The 23466-nt window shown below is 44.6% G+C and overlaps 1 protein-coding gene across 1 annotated transcript; it reads right to left on the bottom strand.

The window, feature by feature from the left end:
- Positions 1-1134: 1134 nt before the first annotated feature.
- Positions 1135-3303, bottom strand: LOC119277222. The gene is made up of 5 exons (XM_037558474.1): positions 3076-3303; positions 2107-2357; positions 1957-2026; positions 1652-1847; positions 1135-1561 (listed from the first exon to the last, which is right to left on the bottom strand). Exons 2-5 carry the CDS (start codon positions 2244-2246, stop codon positions 1332-1334), a joined length of 636 nt encoding a protein of 211 aa, XP_037414371.1. The 5' UTR covers positions 2247-2357; positions 3076-3303; the 3' UTR covers positions 1135-1331.
- Positions 3304-23466: the final 20163 nt, after the last annotated feature.

Below are 23466 nucleotides of genomic sequence, written 5' to 3'. Positions count from 1 at the left end.
GGGCTGAGAGGATATACTAGAAATGTGTAAGAACTCAACTACAGAACGAGGACGGCCAGTGAAAATACCTCAGCTTCTTGTTGCTCTAGAATTCAAGTTCAATTTCACGGAGAATGACGTACCATTATACTTTATGTTTTGCCGAACCCTGCTGTGGTCTCTGGTTTGGTAGTTGTACTTGCTAAAAATCGACTCCAAGCAGCATCCCAGTCTTGATATTTGCCCTTTTGGGAGACGAATTGGGATAAGCAAGTCAACCATGTCCTAAAGAAGTAGTAGCAGTGGATGCTTATAAAGGAAGGCACAAGCATAAGAGAAAAGTTCTATGGAGCGGGCAAATCCATATATTGGAAGGTATAGGTCACTCACTGGTGTAAACAAAACGAAATCATAGAGCATAGCTCATTTGCAATGCCACTGTCCAAACCGACCACATGATTTAGATCACGGCCTTTTCACACAAAACCTCTGATATATCATAAAAAAGGCTTTACAGTATGGGAATTGGTCTGAATAGTCCCTCCAATTTGAAGTGGTCAAGTTGCCATTGGTACCAGCAGCATGTAATTGGTACTACCACCTGCTCTGGCTATAGCTGAGCTCTCCAGTTCTTCTCCATGGGTGATCAATGGACGCCGGAGGCCATTCAAGTATACTAGCTTCCTATTAGAGAACTGCAGGAGCTTTGTCTGGCCATGAATGGAAGGTCATCAGTCTACAAAATACGGGTTGTTTTATGTTTCTAAATTATCCTCACATAAGTTGACATGTCAAATGCATTGCTGAGTGCTGACCTTTGTTGGAGGACATGGCAGCTTCACTAACAAGGTCACGGAAGTTTTGTAAGACATGAGGAGAATGTCAAAATGGGTTTGGAGGCGAGATTGAGCTGGGGCAAGGCACGTTCCAGAGAGCACATCTTTACACATGAGGTGAAAAACGAGCATACGTTTTTTGTCACCACTCGAGTGATTGCAATAGATGTATATTTTTTCTATGAAAAGTGTTATTTCGTGGCAACGCAAACACTCAAACAGTCTCAGTAATAACAAAGAAAAGAAAGTTCTACGTGCGCAAAGCTTGTATAGTCCATAATTTTACGGAATGCATTGTTTACATTGAACAACCTAGAGGTGAAACGAAAGGCTTACTTCTTTGTGCCAAAACTGCCACAAATTTAATTTCTCACAGATTCACTCGTGGAGGTCCATTTCTTCTAGAGAAAACACAAAGCTTGTACCCCCAATGCATTGACGATAGGAAATAATAAATTTACAAGGCTAAAAGTAGTATAACATTACAACTGAACTGAAAGTAGGAGTAAATCATGGTTACTCCAGTCTATATCGAGGCACTGGTCCTCCTAACTTGGAGGGTATCGCTAGCATCTCCCTTGGACTGAAAAATTCCTTTACATGTCCGTTCCATCCACACCTCTCGCGGAAGAATTCCTCTTGGTGGCCCTCCTTCCCACACCCAAGCTCCACATCGCTTGGATGCAAAATCTTGGATTCATCTGGACACAATGTGCAACTGCTTCTAAAGGGGCAAAACGGTTTTTCTGGAGAGGGAGGCGCGGGGGCGGGGGGTCAGCTAGGATCAACTGGGTTGTGTAACATGAACATTAATAGAACCACACATATCTGCGTACCTAAGATGGTGCATGTTTCGATGATTATTGTGCTGGAACACCGGACATAGCGTAGCTCGGCGAAGAAGCTCTGCTCGTCGCCGCCATCCTTTAGGCAGGCCAAGAAGTTGAGGTGGTACCAGAGATCTTCCCTGAAGCCAACACAGGCTGCCTTCGCCTCAGTGGTGGGCTGATCAGGGCACCGGAACTCAGCACCCTGCACACATAGACACACACACACATATTATTACAAGCATAACCAAGTAAAACAGGACATGTATGCGCTGCAAGAATCGAGATGGATGAAACACTAGCCGGAATTGTACCAGGTGGCTGGAGTTGTAATGTTGGAGGGCCCAGCGCGCGAGATTGCGAATGTGGTAGGCGTCGAATTCTCTGTCATCAAACAGAAAAATCAGGGATCGTTTCATTGATTCAACACAACCAATCAAAGCAAAGAAGTAAAATTTGCATACTCTGGTGTGCGCGGGCCGGGGCGACCCACGTTCTTCAGTCGACACATGTTGAAGGGAGTGGCATCCAATCCAGCTGCAACTGCCCACTCTCTTGGGATCGCACGCCCGTCGTTACCCGGGAAAGAGAACCAGGCCCCCATGGTGGAGTCGGTTGATCCACCTGCTGCCTTCCTGTGCGTCGTCGGTCGGTGCCGAGATCAATGTAAAAAATAGTGTGGCCCTTCTCCAAATGCTATATCGGTTATAGCATCCTATATTCAAAATAGCGTTGTGAAAAAAGATATGCCAAATATATCCCAGAAATTAAGGAGTTCAACATCTAAAATTTGTAGTTACAAGGAGATCAGTCTATTGTTCTAAGCACTGGTTAAACTACAGGAAAAACAGGGGAAACAGGGCACGTACACTCAATGGTTAAATTACATGCAATGGTTAAACTAGGGCATGACCTGCAATGGTTAAACTACATCAAAATTTGTAGTTGTACCATGCAATAAACTAAAGGAAACAAACTTGCATCCAAAAAGGGAAGGAAACTAAAGGAAAAACTACTAGAATGATATTGCATAAACAATCTTGCATAAACCTCCTTAGCTAGTATTATGTTCGGATGGCATGATGCTCCAAAGCAGAGAAGGAAACAAACTTGCATAAAGCACCAAACCATGTTCTACTTCAATCAAGAGAAGGAAACAGACTTCCATAAGGTGAGATATTACAGTAGATTATCCATGGCAGGAGCTCTATTTTGCAGTAAATTGTCTATAGGGAGGTTAAAACGCCGAAATAGCATGCTATTTTCATCGTTGTCAAGATCGATCGCCGAACCAATGGGATCTGTAGATATACATATAGAGAGAGGTACTTCCTAATCGATCGGCAACTCCTAATCGAACTCCTAATCGGATGATTGTTTCTCCTGGTGAGACGGATTGATTTAACAACAAGGGGAACTGATGATGGGAGTACCTCGAAAGGAGGGAGACGGTAGCAGGACAGCCCTGGCGCGATGTCCTGGGAGTCGACGAAGAAGGGGAACGGCGATGGCGGCGGCGGCGGCGACGCGCGTCCCCAGTGTTGGTGGGTGGGAGGCGATTGAGGGGCGGCGGCGGCGGCGGCGGCGGCGGCGACGCTAAGGTACGGCACGGCGGGATCCGCCAGGGGTGGAAGGGGAAGAGTAAACAAAGGGAGAAGGCGTGCTGCTATGATGACTCTCCTGATGATAAGATATATATTTTGTTATTTTACTAGGAAAAGCACCCCCTTGGTAGTACAATTCTTTAGCGTAGGGATTGCATAATAAAGATGATAATTAATTTATTAGTGTGCGGATATAATACTCCCTTCGTTCCATAATATAAGAACGTTTTTGGCACTACACTAATGTCAAAAACATTCTTATATTATGGGATAGAGGTAGTAGTTTACAGGTCTTTTTCTAAAAGCAACCTTAGCAGACCCTTATACTCAGGAACCGTAAACGTGACATAAAAACCGCGAAAGCAGAGATTTGAGGGGCCATTTCTGCTGCGGCCGAACAGACACCATATTTGAAATCGTAAATTTCAAAAGAAAGCATTCACGGGCGAAATTGAAGAACAGTCCATTCATCATAGTTAGATCATGGCTACATAGGTCGATCGTCGCTACATTTAGGGCCTCTTTGATTTGTAGGATTTTGAAAACGTAGGAACAGGAAAAGTATAGGATTGGAGTGGCATACTCACTTGAATCCTATAGGATTAGCAATGAGTGTTTGATGGCACATGAAAAACAAAGGAATTGTAAAAAGAGATTGAAGTGGATGTTAGATTTTCTATGAAATGTAATATAAAAGATTTCATGAGAAAAATTCCTATGGGATTCAATCCTATGAATTAAAGAACCAACATAGAAAAAAATCCTAAGGATTTCAATCCTTCAGAAATCCTATAAAATTCCTTTGAATCAAAGGAGCCCTTATACTACAATGTGATACTGCCGTACTCTAACTAGGCAAAATTAGAGATCACCGGAGCACTTTGGGTGCGGCGGCGACCCTGCGACGGCAGTAGCGCTCACTCATCATCGTCGGAGTTGGAGGAGAAAAGATCGACGTATTTCTTGTCCTGCTCCTCTTGCTCGCGACCCCATGTGGCCTGCTTCTCGTGGAAATCACGGCCGGCAGCGAGCGCCTGCTTGAAGAAGAGGCCGCTGAGCTCGTCGTCTCGCCGGTGACGCGCACCCTCCTCCTGCTGCTCGCGCGCAATGCGCTCAGTGAGTGCCGCCTCGAAAGCGTGCACGTCGGGCCCAACGAAGTAGTCCTCTGGCCCGATGATGCCGCGGTCGCGCGGGCGCTCCTTCTGCGGCTCGACCTTGCCGGCGGGAAGGTCGCATGGCTCCCTCCCCCTCTTCACCGGAAGCAACCCCGACCCTGAAGAGCTCCCCGCGCCGCAGCGCCATGCATGGCGGAAGTCGTACTCCTCCGTCTCGCGGTGGAGGAGGGACTCCGGCACTAGGAGCCCCGCACTTCATGTATCACTTAGCCGCATGCTTGCGCGCCACGTCGGAGGTGATGCAACACCTGCAATCCAGGTCTTCGCCGCCGCCACGCCAACCGGAGTTCCACATCCTCGTAGATTGGGGGGCGGGGCATGGCTGATTTCTCAACGGCGACGACAAATTGGAGAGGGGATAGGGTGAGTCACGGCGGCGAGGGATAGGGTTTCGGCCCGTATCCTCGCGCGAAACTCGTAGATATGCCGCGTGGGGGCAGTTTGCGGGCCACTGTAAAAAAATATGGGCCGAGCAACTATACAGGCTCTGGCCCGGCCCAAAAAATTGGCCAACCCAGCGTAGTCGCTGGAATTTTTCAGTTCTCGCGAGTATAGGGGGTCTGCTAGAGTTGCTCTAAGCCTACATAATTTTGAGAGATGTTACGCCTACATAAATTTAATTATGGATTTAATGTAACTAGCCAAGTGAAAAGGTTAGCATCGAAGAATCAAGGGAGGAAGAGCCCTACCCCCATGAAATTCTGCATGGGTGCTAATACGTCTCCAATGTATCTATTATTTATGAAGTATTCATGTCATGTTTACAACAATTTTATATGGTTTTGGTATGATTTGAATGGAACTAACACAGACAGATGTTGTTTTAGGCAAAACTACCGTGGTGTTGCTTTTTGTGCAAAAATAAAAATTCTCGGAATTGGCAAAACTTTTTGACAATTTTTTTGGAAGAAAAGATAAATAATGGAGCAAAGAACCACCAAAGGGGGGCCCTGCTGCCTACAAGACACCAGGGCCCCCTGGCGCGCCCTGGTGGGTGGTGGGCCCCCCGAGGCCCATCTTCGCGTGATTCCAACATTGAAAATTCCTATTGAAAGTGCAACTATCCCTAGGTGGTTTTGGTAATTCCTAACAACATATAGCTCATTGAGCTAACATTATTCCAAGATAAATATTTCAGGAAAAGCTCAATGAATGGCATGGCATGGATGAGGAAAGTGGACCCCTCAAAATACTAAGGATAAAAGGATTGGCTCAAGCTCAAAGCTCAAGACTCTACATTTTATATTTTAGTGATCCAAGATCACATTGAGTCTATAGGAAAAGCCAATACTATCAAGGAGGGATGATGTGTTGCTTAATGAGGTTCTTGCTTCATAGTGCTTAGTGATATGCTCCAAAACCCTCAACTACTTTCCCACATCCACATATGACCTAAACCAAAAGTCTAACTCGGCCCCACCGATTCTTTCTATCCGGCGCCACCGAGTTCAGATGTCATAGCCACTGCCACAAACCCTAGGCAAATCGGTCTCGCCAATAGGGATCTCGGTCTCACTGAGATGGGATTGTAATCTCTCTGTTTCCCTTCGTAACGTTTCGGTCCTACCGAGATGAGCGATCGGTCCCACCGAGATTGCAACGTAAACTCTCTATTTCCCTTTTGTAACATTTCGGTCTCACCGAAATGAGTGAATCGGTCCCACCGAGTTTACCTGACCAACTCTCTGGTTAGCTCATTATACCAAAATCGGTTTCATCGAGTTTGTGTAATCGGTCTCACCGAGATTACGTTATGCCCTAAACCTAACCATATCGGTCCTACCGAGTTGCATGTCGGTCCCACCCCTAACGGTCACTAGATTTGCTGAATCGGTCCGACCGAGTTTAACAACCCAGTCCCACCGAGTTTGGTAAGTTGTGTGTAACGGTTAGATTTTGTGTGGAGGCTATATATACCCCTCCACCTCCTCTTCATTCGTGGAGAGAGCCATCAGAACTAGCCTACACTTCTAACCTACATTTTCTGAGAAAGAACCACCTACCCTTGTGTTGAGACCAAGATATTACATTCCTACCATATGAATCTTGATCTCTAGCCTTCCCCAAGTTGCTTTCCACTCAAATCTTTTTTCCACCAAATCCAAATCCTGTGAGAGAGAGTTGAGTGTTGGGGAGACTATCATTTGAAGCACAAGAGCAAGGAGTTCATCATCAACACACCATTTGTTACTTCTTGGAGAGTGGTGTCTCCTAGATTGGCTAGGTGTCAGTTGGGAGCCTCCGACAAGATTGTGGAGTTGAACCAAAGACTTTGTAAGGGCAAGGAGATCGCCTACTTTGTGAAGATCTACCGCTAGTGAGGCAAGTCCTTCGTGGGAGACGGCCATGGTGGGATAGACAAGGTTGCTTCTTCGTGGACCCTTCGTGGGTGGAGCCCTCCGTGGACTCGCGCAACCGTTACCCTTCGTGGGTTGAAGTCTCCATCAACGTGGTGTACGATAGCACCACCTATCGGAACCACGACAAAAACATATGTGTCTCCAATTGCGTTTGAATTATCCAAACCCTTCCCTTTACATTCTTGCAAGTTGCATGCTTTACTTTTCGTTGCTCATATACTCTTTGCATGCTTTCTTGAATTGTGTTAAGATTGCTTGACTTGTGCTAAGTTAGCTAAAATCTGCCAAAGACTAAAATTGGGAAAAGGATAAGTTTTCATTTGCTCAAGTAGTCTAATCACCCCCCTCTAGACATACTTTCGATCCTACAAGTGGTATCAGAGCTTTGGTCTCCATTTGCTTTGATTTCCATAGCTTTTGGTAGTCATAGCCTTGGTTTCACAACCTAGGAGAGTATGGCATCTAGCGAGGGAAATTATCACTGTAGAGGTCCTTACTTTGATGGTACTAATTTTGCTAGTTGGAAGCATAAGATGAAAATGCATATTCTTGGGCATAACCCCGCCGTTTGGGCTATTGTGTGTATTGGCTTGCAAGATGATATCTTTGATGAGAGAGAACCGAACCGTGAAGCTACCGCGGAAGAGTTGAAGATGTTGCAATACAACGCTCAAGCTTGTGATATCCTCTTCAACGGATTGTGCCCCGAAGAATTCAACAAAATCAGCCGTCTTGAGAATGTAAAGGAAATTTGGGATACTTTGATTGATATGCATGAAGGTACCGACTCCGTCAAGGAATCCAAGTTGGATGTGCTTCAAAGTCAACTTGACAAGTTCAAAATGAAGAATGGTGAAGGTGTCGCTGAAATGTACTCTAGGCTTGATCTTATCACAAATGAGATTGCCAGCTTAGGAAGTGAAGAGATGACCGACAGATTCATCATCAAGAAGATCCTAAGAGCCTTGGATGGAAAATATGATACCGTGTGCACATTGATCCAAATGATGCCCAATTACAAAGATCTCAAGCCAACAGAAGTCATTGGAAGAATTGTTGCTCATGAGATGTCCCTCAAGGATAAGGAGGAACTTCACAACAAATCAAGTGGTGCTTACAAAGCCTCATGTGAAGCCCCCACATCATCAAGTGAGAAACAAATCTTCAATGAAGAATTGAGCTTAATGGTGAAGGACTTCAACAAATTCTACAAGAGTAGAAGCAAAGAGAGAAGCTCCAAGTCAAGGTCCTACAATGACAAAAGATCTTCTAGTCGAGAGTGTAATTGCTACAATTATGGAAGACCCGGACACTATTCCAATGAGTGTACGGCACCCTACAAAAGAAGAGAAGAATCACCTAAGAAGAGAAGTATAAGAGAAGAATCACCACCAAGAGAGAGAAGGAGTAGATATGATCGTTATGAACGAAGAACATCCCGGAGAAGCAAGGATTCAGAAAGGAAGGACAAGTCATCAAGGAGCTACACAAAACGAAGACATTAAGCTCATGTTGGTGAATGGGTATCCGGCTCCGACTCCGACAATCACTCCGAGAGAAGCTATCACTCCGACTCCGAATATACTCAAGATGAAGGTGTTGCCGGTCTAGCACTTGTGCCAACCAACTCCTACGACAGATTTGATTCACCAAATGAAGGAATTGGAAGATGCTTCATGGCCAAAGTTCCAAAGGTATCCCACCCTGAGTATGTTGATTTCAATAGTGATGAAGATGACTTGTTAGGTGATGATGATTTACTTGTTGACAACTCTAGTGATGAATACTATGATGAAATGTTAATTAATCATGCTAATCAAGATAAAATGAATGACAATGATAAGGAGAAGATTGAGCTTCTAACTAAAGAACTAAACACTCTTAAGTTAGCTCATAAAACTATCTTAGAAGATCATCGAGAACTTTTAAGGACTCATGAGAAGTTACGCTTTGAAAAGCTCAACCTTGAGCAAGAGCATGAGTTCTTAAAGGCAATCAATGATGATCTTCGTAAGAAAAGTTCTTCTTACATTGCCAAGCGTTTACTCTTATCTACTTACATGCCTCAAGTCAAGTCTAGTAACAAGAACAAGAAGGATTCTTCCTCTAGTAGTAACAATAATCATTCTAAATCCAATGTTGTTGCTTCTAGTAGTTCTCTTGATTCCACTAATGATTCTCTTAGCCAAGTGACACTTGAGCAAGAAAATAGCTTATTGAAGGGAATTATAGAGAAATGTGTTTACAAGAGCCTTGCCGGGAGTAAGCAATTTGAGGAAATTGTACGCAAGCAAGGAAGGCACCGGAAGAATCAAGGTGTTGGTTTTGAACGAAAGTTCAATGCCAATTAGGGATGGCAATGGGGACAATCCCCTATGGGGATACCTACAACATCCCCATCCCCATCTATTCCCTAACATCCCATCCCCATCCCCGTTTACATGACTGGGGATGAAATTTCCCCATACCCATGCCCCACTGGGGAACGGGGGCCCATTAGGGTCCCCATCCCCATAAACAAATAATCATATACATAATATGACACCCTATAATCAACATACATACATGGTGTTGTCCTTGTCCTGCTAATGCCTGTCTAGGTCGTATTGACTTCTTGGTCATGGTGGCAGCTGAGGTGAGGATGTGAGATAGGTTTAAGGTTTTTTCAGACTTTTTTTTGTTTTCGCATGTTTGTTTGTGAATATTTTAAGGTTGACAGTAGTATCACAGTTACTAACCGGGTCCCCGATGGGTATTGGGTCTGGGGAATAGGATATCGTCCCCGTCCCCGTTGTACCCTATGGGGAATAAAATAGTTTGGTAAATATCCCCATGGGGATGTTTTTCGCCCATCCCCACCCCCTAATAGATGAAATCCCCACGGGTTTGGCGAGTATGGGGCCCCGTTGCCATCCCTAATGCCAATGGAGTTGAGTGGGAAGAAGATCAATACCCCAAGACAGAATTTGTTCCTCAACAAGAGAAGTATGATCCTACTTCCTTCAAGGGGACACAAGCCCAAGATGATCTTCCACCACAAGACCACAAGCAAAAAGGCAAGGACAAGCTTCAAGAAGAGATCGATGCATTTGAAGAAGCTCCAAAGGCCTTGGTCAAGTGGGTTCCCAAGACTACGTCAAGCTCTACTTCATCTAGTACAACTACAACTCCAAGGATTCCCATCAAGATGATGTGGATCCCGAAGAAGAAGAACTAGAGAGTTCTTGAGGGTGACTCCGCTAAAATATTCCACTCATATCATTTTGGCAATAGCTAGTGCAATCAACTTCCACATCTTGCACTAGTTCAAGGAGTCACAAACCCTCTTGTTGGTAAGACAAGGGACAAGGTAACCTAATGCTCTCATAGACATCATCTTGTGTGTGCATCACTCTATGTCTATGGATATCCTTGTTTGTTCCTTGTGGGACTAACCCGTGTAGGTATTGAAAGTGCAACTCACTCCAAAGGATTGCTCCAAATGATCTACATCAACATTGAGCATCCACATCTTCAACACCTACATGAAATCATCATCGAAAAACCCAAGGTTAGTTCATCCCTCTAAGGGGGGATCTCACATCTAGGGGGAGCTTTACTCTAAGAATTGAGTCAAAGCAACTCTAATGGTGTGAACACAACAATGCATTATGTAAAAGTGGTAACCCCACTTGAGCTTAAACGATGAGTATGACCTATGATCAAATGTTCTCATTTGACTCCTAAGTCAATATACTCATATATAGATGACCTAGTCATCGCCAATTGCTTGATAGATGCTAGAATTTGTTGTGCATGCTTCGCCACATATTTCATTTGCCATTTTATTGTGTGAGCATGTTGGTTGCATATTTTACTCATTCGAGGACATCCACTTGTTGTTTTGATTGATTGGTTTCTTTTTCTTTTGCCAAGTGGATGGACAAGAATGCCTAAGAACCTTCTCTAGCTATCTATGCTCTTCTCGTCTCAAACTCTATTCATGATGCATCGCAAAATTTGATCAAGTCAGATTCGAACCACTCTGTGTGAGGAGCACTCGGAGTCCCCGATTCGTCATAGACTTAAACTTCCAAAACTTCTTTGTGCGTTTCGGTCTGACCGATTCTTCCATTTCGGTCATACCGAGATCACTAAGTTGATCTAGGTTTTCAATCTCGGTGCAACCAATTTGAACTTTCCGGTCACACCGAGTTGCTGTAACTGCTTGCAGTTATGCATCTCGGTGCGACCGAGTTGTTCCACTCGGTCACACCGACAGGGTCGGGCTATATATACCCACGGGCAAAACTTTGGAAATTTTCTCCAAACTCTTTTGCCCGCGCCCAGCCCGCTCTGCCTCCAGGGTCTCCGGATCGTCCTCCTCATCGCCAGCTGCCTCCTACCACTGGTCCGCCGCCGTCAACGGGAATCATCCCCGCCGTTGCCACCGTAGCAAGTTCATCGCCGAACTAGGGTATGAATTCGATCACTGTGCTATCCCAATCTGATTCCTAGCACATTGTGTTCGCCATGAATCTTGCCACGATTGAAACAATCTTATCTAGTCAAAACACTCCGTAGATAAGAGATGAATTGAAAATTTAGGGTTAGGTTTCCGCCGAAACCATATCGGACCAACCGAGTTGTAGAACTCGGTACCATCGATTCGACTAAGGGCCATTGCACATGTAATTCTCGGTCAGACCGAGAATTGCAAATCGGTGTGACCGAATTCAGGACTTTGTGAAACCCTAGCAGTCTCGGTACCACTAAACTGTGACTCGGTCTGACCGAGTTCACTAGTTTAGGTTCCAAAAGCTGCTTCAGTATCACTAAGTTCACAAATCGGTAGATCTGAAATGCTTTCTGTGGAAAACTAAAACTAAGTTTTTGACTCATTCTTTTGCAAAAACCTCTGTATTTTGTGATGCTCATCCACTCTATCTCATCTATATCTACTCACAGGGTCTGTTGTCAGTGTTTGCAATATGTCCGATCAAAGTGACAGCCAGAACAGGAAAGAGGAGCAGGTTCAAGTGAGTGAGGGCACTAGTCCCTCTAGCAGCTATGATGATGGCAGCAGGAGCACCCCAAGCAACCTACCCAAAGCTGCCACCAGGGCCAGAAAGAAGAGAACCTCAGAATCTGAGGATGAAGACTATGTGGCCGTTGAGGATGAGGCCACTTCCAAGAAGAAGGTGCTCAAGAAAGAATATGGCTCAGCTGCAGCTACTAAGCCTGGTATGAAGACCAAAGCACCTGCCAAAAGGATTCACATGTCTAAAACCAGAGCTTCAACTGTTGAAGCCTCAAAAACTGTTGCTGAAGAAACTGGAGATGGCAAGAAAAGAAAAGAAAGGGTCAAGAAGACCATGGCCAGAGTAATTGGGAAGCCCTCAATGATGGAAGATGAAGAGGAAGAGGTTGCTGCACCAGCACCTAAGGCACAGAAGCTTATGGGAGATGCTATAAGGTCAGGGGCTGCTCCATCTAAGCCCAAAGAAGCTCCCAAGGCAGCTGCTCCAAAATCCAAAACTGCACCCAAGAGGAGTACCAGGAGCATTCCAGCTGCAGAGAAGAACAAGGCCCCAGTGCCTGAAGCTGCAATGGAAGAAGAAGATGATGAGTCACAGGTCTTGAGAAAATTGAAGCCTAAAATTCCAGATCATAATGATGCCCATCCTGTAGCTGAGAACATGAAGATAAGGAAGGATTCAGGATTGAGGCTATGGAGAGAGTCAGATCCATATGCCACCAGAAGGAGAACTGCTGTAGACTACAAGTTCCACACAAAGGAACAGCAGGATTTTTATGAGACAGTGCTGCTGGACAAGAAGCCAATAGTGTGTGACATGAGATGGGTGAACTGGGAATACATCAAGGAGAATGAAGAACACTATCCTGGTGTGTATGACAGCTTCAGTGCTTGTGGAGTGGCAGACTTTGTTGGGCAGAAGCTCACAAAGTGGAATGATGAGCTAATAATGCAATTCTACTCCATAACACACTTCTATCCAGATGGCAGGATAGTATGGATGTCTGAAGGTACTAGGTACCAATCATCAATTGAATAATGGGTTAATCTGATCAATGCACCTAAGGAGAAAGAGGATGACTTGGATGTCTATGCCAAGAAGAAGATGGATCACAACACTATGGCACATATGTACAAGGAGATCCCAGATGCTGCTATTGAAACACACAAGTTTGGATCAGTACATTACCTTCTGTCAGGACTGCCAACCATCAACTGGATCCTCAGGCACACTCTTTTGCCCAAGTCAGGTGATCACAACATGATCAGAGGCCATGCAATAAATCTGCTACACTTATTTGATGTGCCACAAAAGTTCAAGGTCATGAGTCTTATAGTTGAAACTATCAAGAGGACAGCTACTGACCAAAAAAGAAGTTGTGGGTATGCCCCATAGATCTAGGAGCTGATTAACTCCAAGATGGGCACAGGCACATACTTGTTGGACAAGGATCATATGCCTATCTATCCAGATTTTGAGGACAACCAAGTGGTTATGGATGAAGATGAACCATCTTCTGTGCAAGCACAAGGAATGAAGGAGAAGGCAAGGACTGAGAAGGCTGCCAAAATGCCAACAATGGAAGAGGCATCTCAGTACTTCTTGAAGAGCAAACAGGATCAGCTTGGCTACTTGATTGCATCCACTCTGAGGATTGAGAAGGGGCTGGCCACCTTGACTCAAAACCAGGAGAGCCTGGAGAGGATCATGGAGCAGAAGTTCTATGACTTGGATGTGAAGGTAACTGAGATCCAGTCTGTTGTTGAGAAACTCCAGGATGATATGCAGGAGAGGAAGGGCAAGACAACCACTGAGGCATTTGCCAGAGTGCCTAGAGGTCAGAGGTCAGCTGCAGTGCCAGTGACAGACACCAGGGCCACTTCATCTGCACCAGCTACAGCCCCAGTGCAACCAGCTCCATCCACATCTACTGAAGTCTTCGTCCTTGGAATTCTGTCTACACCACCACCTGAAGATCAAGCCTGAGAGACGATTTAGTGGTATGCATTTTCTATGAACTTTTTGGTAACTTGTTGCCAAAGGGGGAGAAAAATGCATAGATCATAGGCTTCGAGAGAGAGCATTGCCTTTTATTCTCTCTTGCTTTGGTGGTTGAACTTTATTTGCTTGATTGAGATACCTTCTGACTATGTGATACTTGGATGATCATGTGTTTGATCATATGCTACATTAATGCTTGTTGGATGACATTATCCTTTTATCTCTATATGATCATTCACTTTGCTTGGTGATGAGTGTATGTATTATATTGTTATCATTTTGAGCGCTCCACCAATGGAAGAGTAACCCATGAGCCTAACTCTTTGTGCATTTGCAGTCCAAAGCAAATCTTAAACTATGCACAAATTTAGGGGGAGCTCTTGCTTATCACATACTTCTCAAAGCGACAATGTTTTTCACTCTTATTATCATTTGTCGAAGCTTTGATCTATATGTTGTCATCAATTACCAAAAAGGGGGAGATTGAAAGTGCAACTATCCCTAGGTGGTTTTGGTAATTCCTAACAACATATAGCTCATTGAGCTAACATTATTCCAAGATAAATATTTTAGGAAAAGCTCAATGAATGGCATGGCATGGATGAGGAAAGTGGACCCCTCAAAATACTAAGGATAAAAGGATTGGCTCAAGCTCAAAGCTCAAGACTCTACATTTTATATTTTAGTGATCCAAGATCACATTTAGTCTATAGGAAAAGCCAATACTATCAAGGAGGGATGAGGTGTTGCTTAATGAGGTTCTTGCTTCATAGTGCTTAGTGATATGCTCCAAAACCCTCAACTACTTTCCCACATCCACATATGACCTAAACCAAAAGTCTAACTCGGCCCCACCGATTCTTTCTATCCGGCGCCACCGAGTTCAGATGTCATAGCCACTGCCACAAACCCTAGGCAAATCGGTCTCACCGATAGGGATCTCGGTCTCACCGAGATGGGATTGTATTCTCTCTGTTTCCCTTTGTAATGTTTCGGTCCTACGGAGATGAGCGATCGGTCCCACCGAGATTGCAATGTAAACTCTCTGTTTCCCTTTTGTAACATTTCGGTCTCACCGAAATGAGCGAATCGGTCCCACCGAGTTTACCTGACCAACTCTCTGGTTAGCTTATTACCAAAATCGGTCTCACCGAGTTTGTGTAATCGGTCTCACCGAGAGTACGTTATGCCCTAACCCTAACCATATCGGTCCTACCGAGTTGCATGTCGGTCCCACCAAAAATCCTAACAGTCACTAGATTTGCTGAATCGGTCCGACCAAGTTTAAAAATTCAGTCCCACCGAGTTTGGTAAGTTGTGTGTAACGGTTAGATTTTGTGTGGAGGCTATATATACCCCTCCACCTCCTCTTCATTCATGGGAGAGCCATCAGAACGGGCCTACACTTCCAACCTACATTTTCTGAGAAAGAACCACCTACCCTTGTGTTGAGACCAAGATATTCCATTCCTACCATATGAATCTTGATCTCTAGCCTTCCCCAAGTTGCTTTCCACTCAAATCTTCTTTCCACCAAATCCAAATCATGTGAGAGAGATTTGAGTGTTGGGGAGACTATCATTTGAAGCACAAGAGCAAGGAGTTCATCATCAACACACCATTTGTTACTTCTTGGAGAGTGGTGTCTCCTAGATTGGCTAGGTGTCACTTGGGAGCCTCCGACAAGATTGTGGAGTTGAACCAAGGAGTTTGTAAGGGCAAGGAGATCGCCTACTTCGTGAAGATCTACCGCTAGTGAGGCAAGTCCTTCGTGGGCGACGGCCATGCTGGGATAGACAAGGTTGCTTCTTCGTGGACCCTTCGTGGATGGAGCCCTCCGTGGACTCGCGCAACCATTACCCTTCGTGGGTTGAAGTCTCCATCAACGTGGATGTACGATAGCACCACCTATCGGAACCATGACAAAAACATCCGTGTCTCCAATTGCGTTTAAATTCTCCAAACCCTTCCCTTTACATTCTTGCAAGTTGCATGCTTTACTTTCCACTGCTCATATACTCTTTGCATGCTTGCTTGAATTGTGTTAAGATTGCTTGACTTGTGCTAAGTTAGCTAAAATCTGCCAAAGACTAAAATTGGGAAAAGGATAAGTTTTTATTTGGTCAAGTAGTCTAATCACCCCCTCTGGACATACTTTTGATCCTACACCTATATATTTAGAAACTCCCAAAAGTTAACCTAGATCAGATATTCCGCCACTACAAGCCTCAGTAGCCACGAAAAACCAATCTGGACCCTATTCCGGCACCCTTCCGGTGGGGGAAATCATCATCGGAGGCCATATTCATCATCCCAGCAGCCACCATGATGAGGAGGGAGTAGTCCACCCTCGTGACTAATGGTTTGTACCAGTAGCTATGTGTTTAATTTCTCTCTCTCGTGTTCATGATTTGGCACGATCTTGATGTACTGTGAGCTTTGTTAATATAGTTGAATCATATGATGTTTCTCCCTCTCTATCTTTGTGTGATGAATTGAATTTTCCCTTTGAGATTTTGTTATTATCAGATTGAATAATTTTACGAATTTGAGAACACTTGATGTATGTCTTGCTATGAATACCCGTGGTGACAATGGGGTATCATCTTGATTCACTTGATGTGTGTTTGACACTCAACTCGCGGATTCCCGAGGTGACATTGCAGTAATCTATGCATAGGGGTTGATGCACATTCTCGTCTTTGTTTGTCCGGTAGAAATCTTGGGGCACTCTTTGAAGTTCTTTGTGTTGGATTGAGTATCATGAATCTGAAATTGTTTGATGCATATCGTATAATCAACTCACGGATACTCGTGGTGACATTGAAGTATCTAGGTGACATTAGAGTTGGTTGATGTGTATCATATGGTGTTATTTTAGTACAAACTCTTGGATAGATCGATCGGAAAAGTTAACTTTGAGGTGGCTTTGTACCCTACAAACTATTTCGTCTTATGTTCTCCGCTAGATAGAAACTTTGGAGTGATTCTTCATCGCACGCTGATGGACGGTTATATGATCCAATTATATTAGCATTGTTGAGAGATTGCACTAGCGAAAGTACAGACCCTATGCCTCATTTTGAAGCATTGCTATACCGTTTGTGCTCACTTTTGTTACTTGCTACCTTGCTGTTTTTTATTGTTACTATTACAAAAATTAATATATACTATCATTACTACACTTGTATCACCATCTCTTCGCCGAACTAGTGCGCCTGTACAATTTACCATTGTATTTGGTGTGTTGAGGACACAAGAGACTCTTTGTTATTTGGTTGCAGGGTTGTTTGAGAGAGACCATCTTCATCCTACGCCTCTCAATTGATAAACCTTAGGTCATCCGCTTGAGGGAAAATTGCTACTGTCCTACAAAACTCTACGCTTGGAGGCCCAACGCGGGTCTACAAGAATAAAGTTGCATACTAGACATCAGGGGCGGGGTGGGTGGGGGTGGGAGGGAGCATCTGCAACAGGCTGGAGGACCAGTCCGCACACACTGATACCAGGGGCCGCTATTTAATGTTGCCCTCATACATTCGAACAATAGTTTGAGGTAGCAGGAAGGGATCTTTTGGGCAGGTCTTGTTGACGTCCTTGAAATTGATGCAATGTGCCATGATTCGTCCTTCTTTGGTATCTTGACCTGGTTGGGCACCCATTCGGGGTGCTAGATTTCGCGGATGAATCCAGCCTCTAATAGCTTGGTCTGCTCTTTGCCATTGCTTGTCTTTTTGGTTCTGAGAACTGGCGGAGCACTTGTATAGCAGGCTTTAAATCCCCCGATTATATTGAGGCTCTGCTCTGCGATGTTTTGGGATTCCTCGCGTGTCTGAAGGATGCTTCGCAAAGATATTCCAATTTTCCTGAAGGAAAGTGCATAGTGCTTCATCAAATGATGGTTCAGACGTGCTCCGATGGAGGCCGTTTCAGAATGGTCCTTGGGATGCACTTGAAATTTAACTATCTCATCGGCTGATTTAAATGACGTAGACTTACACCTCTTCTCGAGGATGATGGCGTCCCTGTCCATGGTTGCGCGACGTGTTGTCAATTCTTCGGCTATGAGGGCCTTGGCCTTTGCCTCTAAGGCGAGTGCGGTTATTTTGTTCTCGGCTTTAAGAGATCTATGTACGTTGCTGGCCACCATGATCACTCCATTTGGTCCCACATCTTCAGCTTCATGTATGCATAGTGGGGGATGGCGTGAAACCTAGCGAACGCGTCTCGTCTGATTAAAGCATGATAACCACTTTGGAAGGGTCCGATGTTGAACATTAATTCCTCAACTCGATAGTTCTCGGGTGTTCTGAACACAACATCGAGTGTGACCCTACTGTTGCACCATGCCTCCTTTCCTGGAATGATTCCCTTGAAGGTATGCGTGATTTATTGAACTGTATCTTTTGTAAAGTGTCCTCATAAATGAGGTTCAAACTATTGTCGCCGTCCATCAGAACTTTGGTTAGTCTAAGCCGTCAACAATGGGGTCGACGACTAGGAAGTGGCTCCTCGTCTAGGGTTGGATGTGGGCTGATCATCTTGTCCGAAGGTGATCGGGGTGTCCGGCCATCTGCTGTCCGAGGTGGCCACGTGGCTAACGTGGTTGATCTCTCGGAGAGCTATTTTTCGTTGGTTCCTTGATGGGTGAGTCTCACGGATCATTAGGATCCCGTCCTCGTCGGGTGATTGATCCTGCCAGTTTGGTAATTTTTCTCGGCCTTCCTGGGTTCCGAGGTTGTCTAGGAGGTTTATCCCTCCTTCCGCCACCTCCCTAATGACCCAACATGCTCGAAGCATGTGGGTTGGTTTTGTGTTCAACGAGACCGAATGTATGGAGCAGGGTTCATCCAAGATCACGTCCAGCGCTGATTGGGGTCCTTTCTCTGGTTGTTTCTTTTTCTATGCAGGCTCATCGACTCGCTTGTCGGTTCTAGAGCGTTTTGGGCACCGGTTGAGACGCGTGCATTTATCACCAGAGTCTGATAGATCCCGGATCAAATCCCTTTGTTCCTTCTCTGCTAGCCGGGTGCACTCCATGATGCAATATCTTGATACAATGTCTAATATGTCAGGGAAGGTTCTAACACGTCTCCGTGTCAAGACGTTGGAGATGCCTTCATCGTGGCAACTGAAGCGGAATGCTGCTAGATCCTCCATGTCATATCAATCTGGGAACTTATTCTACATACAAAGAAGAATCTCATCCAAAACTGTCGAACTGTCTCTTTGTTTTTTTTTTGAAATAATCCAAATCCCAGACATTGGTTGGCCCTGAATTATCGGGGCAGTACGCGATGTGGGTAGTGGGTGCGAGAGAAAATTTGATTCCAGACTGATCTGACATCAGTCTCCCAAGGAAATCCTGACAGGGCCCTCGGGAATGACCATGCGATAACCTTAACCGAGTCGTTTTGATGAGAGTTTGGATATGAGTTCCGAGCTTGGTCCGACCGGTTGTGGTCGTGATTTAATGTACATAGAACCCATTTTTGGATGGCGACCGCCTGAGGATCCTCGGCTATATCTGAAGATCCCACGAGGGGTTAAATCACCAGGTTTGATTCATCAGGCTTCAAGTCCTAATGATGGGCAGGAGTACCAAAGTGCTCATGATCCTCGGTTGAACCAAGGGTTTGAGTTTCCAACATGAGGGGCACGCCATTATGGATCTAACTGTCAAATGATGCTTCCATCGCTCCTTTGCAACCACACGGCGGGACCTGTATGGGCCACCAAAATGTCAGTGCTAAAACCAGCGGATCTCAGGTAGGGGGTCCCGAGCTGGTGATCTTGGCTTGATGGTTACAGGAAGTAAAGGGGACACAGTTTTTACCTAGGTTCGGGCCCTCTCGAAGAGGTAAAATCCTATGTCCTTATTGTATTGTATTGATTATGGAAGGGGTACAAAGTACAAGGATCTACCTCGAGATTGTATGAATGTGTTCTATCTAAAAAAACTTGCCTCTACGACTAAATCCCCAGGCTTATATAGGACACCATGGGTATTTAGGGTTACAAGTATGTTGGCTACAACTAGGTATAGCATGTCGATCATTTGCATGGATTCCATCTTGAGTACGTCGAGGGTCATAGCTCATGCGGCCCATCTTTCAGTTGTTGGTGGGTCCTCGGGCCGACCCATGAATGGCGAGCTAACATGTTGTGCACCCCTAATCCAGGACACTGTCAAACATGATCAATACCTCCGTAGTAATTTTCTTATGTATCTTTTATATAATGTGCTAAGTAATGCCTTTATGAGGTTGCAATTGTGAGTTTGTTAAGTTCTGTGCAGAAACAACAACTTTTGCCTTTAGTAGCTGAATTTTAATTCTTATTGGAGCGTGATAATTTATTGAAAATTTTACACATCAATGTCTTATAAGTTCTCTATTACTTCATAAATTTCCAAAAGTTTCAGAGTTGTAGAAGTATGTGTTATAGTTAGAGTACTATAGACTATTCTGGTTTTGAATATTGTTGTTAATTTTTTTTGAAAGGGGAATATATTAATACCGCGGAGATACCAATTACACCCAACCTCTGCACCAACAAGATGTCACATAGACATCCAGGATGCACACAACCAAAGGAGAAAAATAAAAGAAAGGAAAAAAAGATCCCACCACAACGACCGACTCCTCTCAACACCGACACACATACCACCACCTAATACAACACCTGAAAAACATAAAAGGTCTCCAAAAGCAACGCCTCCAAGAAGGGGACAATGCACAAGCATCGTCCTTGCCCGGTCCAAAACCTTAGGTTTTCACCCTGGAGAAAGTTCGCTCTCTCAAAACAATTCCTTCAGATAGGCAATCGCCAGACACAACCAATGAAGGTCAGACCTTAGTTTTTCACCCTAAAAGTCACGACTCGGTACTCAAGGAGTACCACAAAAAATGAAATCAGCCAGTGTTGCCGCCCCGACTTATCGTTGCTGCTCCCGAGACTTATTGGACACCTGGCTAACTCCATCGCCACCAAGGCTCCGTCCGTCTAGCTGATCCTCCGACCCCGACCACCATGACCTTCTCCATCGTTGTCTCCACCATGGAAATCGAGAAGCCGGCATGTCCCAAGGTGTCATCAACCAATAGAGCTTCGCGCCACGTCCTCAGAACCTCATAGGCTGGTATGGATGTGCACGATCGGATTCTGTCCTATCCAGATATCCTGGGGAAGATCTCCAGCAGTAGTTCCGGAACATGTCGATGACTAGATCAAGGAGGACCGGTCTTGCAAGACATTCCCTTGAAGCGAAAAGAGCACGAGGACCACCGCCATAAGCATCACAGTAGCAGACCCCCACGCTGCCCAGATCCAGCCGGCCGCCGGCACCACCATGGTGTCTAGAAGCATGCAAGAGTACACCTTCCCGCAGACTCATACGGGACAAGATCCGAACCAGCAAGGCTGCAGGACGTGCGCCGACCATGCCGCAACACCACACGGTCACGAACGACCAACTTGCTGCCGACCAGGAGCAGCTGCACCGGCGAACGAGGAAGATGCTGTCAGGATCCCACGGAGGTGCCCAAATCTGAGCTGTTGCCACGAGAGGCCCTGCCACCGCCGTCATAGGACTTCGTGTGAGCTTCGTCTATGGTCCCCTCAGGCATCGGCAAGACGAGGGGAAGGAGAGGCGGCCTCGGGAGTCACCGGCGGTGGCGTTTCCCCCATGTCGCCAGAAGGGGGCGACGCGGTAGTTTTGTTATTTGTTTGTTCTCAAATTCTATGATTATATTGGGGGATATAAAATGCGAAAATAATAGTATATATTAGCTAGTGTTTGAAAATTATTTTTCAACTTGTCTTGAAAATACATGATCATGTGATTTACATTTACGTGTACTAACCTCGTTGATGAGTTCTGTTGAGTTTTGCGTGAATGAAAATTTTAAAGTCAATGTGAGACATCGGTATGAGATGAACAATGAGAGGCAAGAACCTAAGCTTGGGGATGCCCAAGGCATGCTAATGTAATATCTAAGGATACTCAAGCCTCTCAGCTTGGGGATACCCTAGAAGACATTCCTTCTTTCCTCTTTAAAAACTATCAGTATGTCTCGGTTGGATCAAAAAATTTGTGCATTCACATATTATGTGCTTTGCTTGGAGCGTCATTTGCTTTTCCTTTGTTTTCTGGTCTTTAAAATCATCATATTCTGGTTGCACATGTATGAGAGAGACACACATTGGTCATAATTGTAGAATTGGACTTTATGTTTCACTTATATCTTTGGAGTTGAAGCTCTTATAGAATTGGTCTTGCACTTCACTTATACATGTGAGAGCATGGTGGAATAAACATGCTTTATAGAAAAGATTAGGTCTCTCTTGCTCCACTTAAATCTTTTTGGAGAGTTGAATAATAAATGGTAATTTGCATGAATTGTATGTTGGTCCTAAAAATAATAGGTATTCATCGGTGGTATAATAAAAACTTGCATGAACTTGATAATTGGGTTACTTGCAATAATTTTGAGATAAGTAATGGATGTGTCGATGAAAAGACTTTACTAGAGTAGTGGGAAGGTGTCATAAGGTCATAAACGTCAATACTTGTCGTCATCAACATGAAACTGATTGTAAGAGGTCTAGGTTGAAGAATGTTGTAAGTAACCACTCACATAGAATGGCCAGGAGGCGCAATGGGCCTCGGCTCGCCAAACTTTTCTCCTAGTACTAATCGGTCTCATGGTTAAGAATTAGTGAGATGTTTTGGGTTATGATTTAACGTCTTCAATGCATTTCTGATGGAAATATTCCCTAGAGGTAATAATAAAGTTGTTATTTATATTTCCTTATATCATGATAAATGTTTATTATTCATGCTAGAATTGTATTAACCGGAAACTTAGTACATGTGTGAATACATAAACAAACAGAGTGTCCCTAGTATGCCTCTACTTGACTAGCTCGTTAATCAAAGATGGTTATCTTTCCTAGCCATAGACATGTGTTGTCATTTGATGAAGGGGATCACATGATTAGAGAATGATGTGATGGACAAGACCCATCTGTTAGTTTAGCATAATGATCGTTTAGTTTTTCTGCAATTGCTTTCTTAATGACTTATACATGTTCCTCAGACTATGAGATTATGCAACTCCCGAATACCGGAGGAACACCTTGTGTGCTATCAAACGTCACAACGTAACTGGGTGATTATAAAGATGCTCTACAGGTGTCTCCGATGGTGTTTCTTGAGTTGGCATAGATCGAGATTAGGATTTGTCACTCCGTGTATCAGAGAGGTATCTCTGGGCCCTCTCGGTAATGCACATCACTATGAGCCTTGCAAGCAATGTGACTAATGAGTTAGTGATACATCTCCAATGTATCTATAATTTTTTATTGTTCCATGCTATATTATATTCTGTTTTGGATGTTAATGGGCTTTATTTTACACTTTTATATTATTTTTGGGACTAACCTATTAACCGGAGGCCCAGCCCAAATTGCTGTTTTTTTGCCTATTTCAGTGTTTCGCAGAAAAGGCATATCAAACGGAGTCCAAACGGAATGAAACCTTCGGGAACGTGATTTTTGGAACAAACGTGATCCAGAGGACTTGGACCCTACGTCAAGAAAGCAACCAGGAGGGCACGAGGTAGGGGCGCGCCTACCACCCTGGGCGCGCCCTCCACCCTCGTG

Source organism: Triticum dicoccoides, chromosome 3B (genome assembly GCF_002162155.2).
Source record: "Triticum dicoccoides isolate Atlit2015 ecotype Zavitan chromosome 3B, WEW_v2.0, whole genome shotgun sequence".
NCBI classification, from domain to species: domain Eukaryota; kingdom Viridiplantae; phylum Streptophyta; class Magnoliopsida; order Poales; family Poaceae; genus Triticum; species Triticum dicoccoides.
The sequence above is the reverse complement of the archived record's forward strand: the minus strand, read 5'-3'. Positions and strand labels throughout refer to the sequence as shown.

Bases quoted from the DNA above. Each gene is read 5' to 3' on its own strand.
- LOC119277222 (XM_037558474.1), bottom strand. From the start codon at position 2,246: ATGGGGGCCTGGTTCTCTTTCCCGGGTAACGACGGGCGTGCGATCCCA. The intron at 2,027-2,106 runs GTATGCAAATTT...GTTTGATGACAG, and splicing joins CCCGGCCCGCGCACACCAGA to AGAATTCGACGCCTACCACA. The intron at 1,848-1,956 runs GTACAATTCCGG...CTATGTGTGCAG, and splicing joins ATTACAACTCCAGCCACCTG to GGTGCTGAGTTCCGGTGCCC.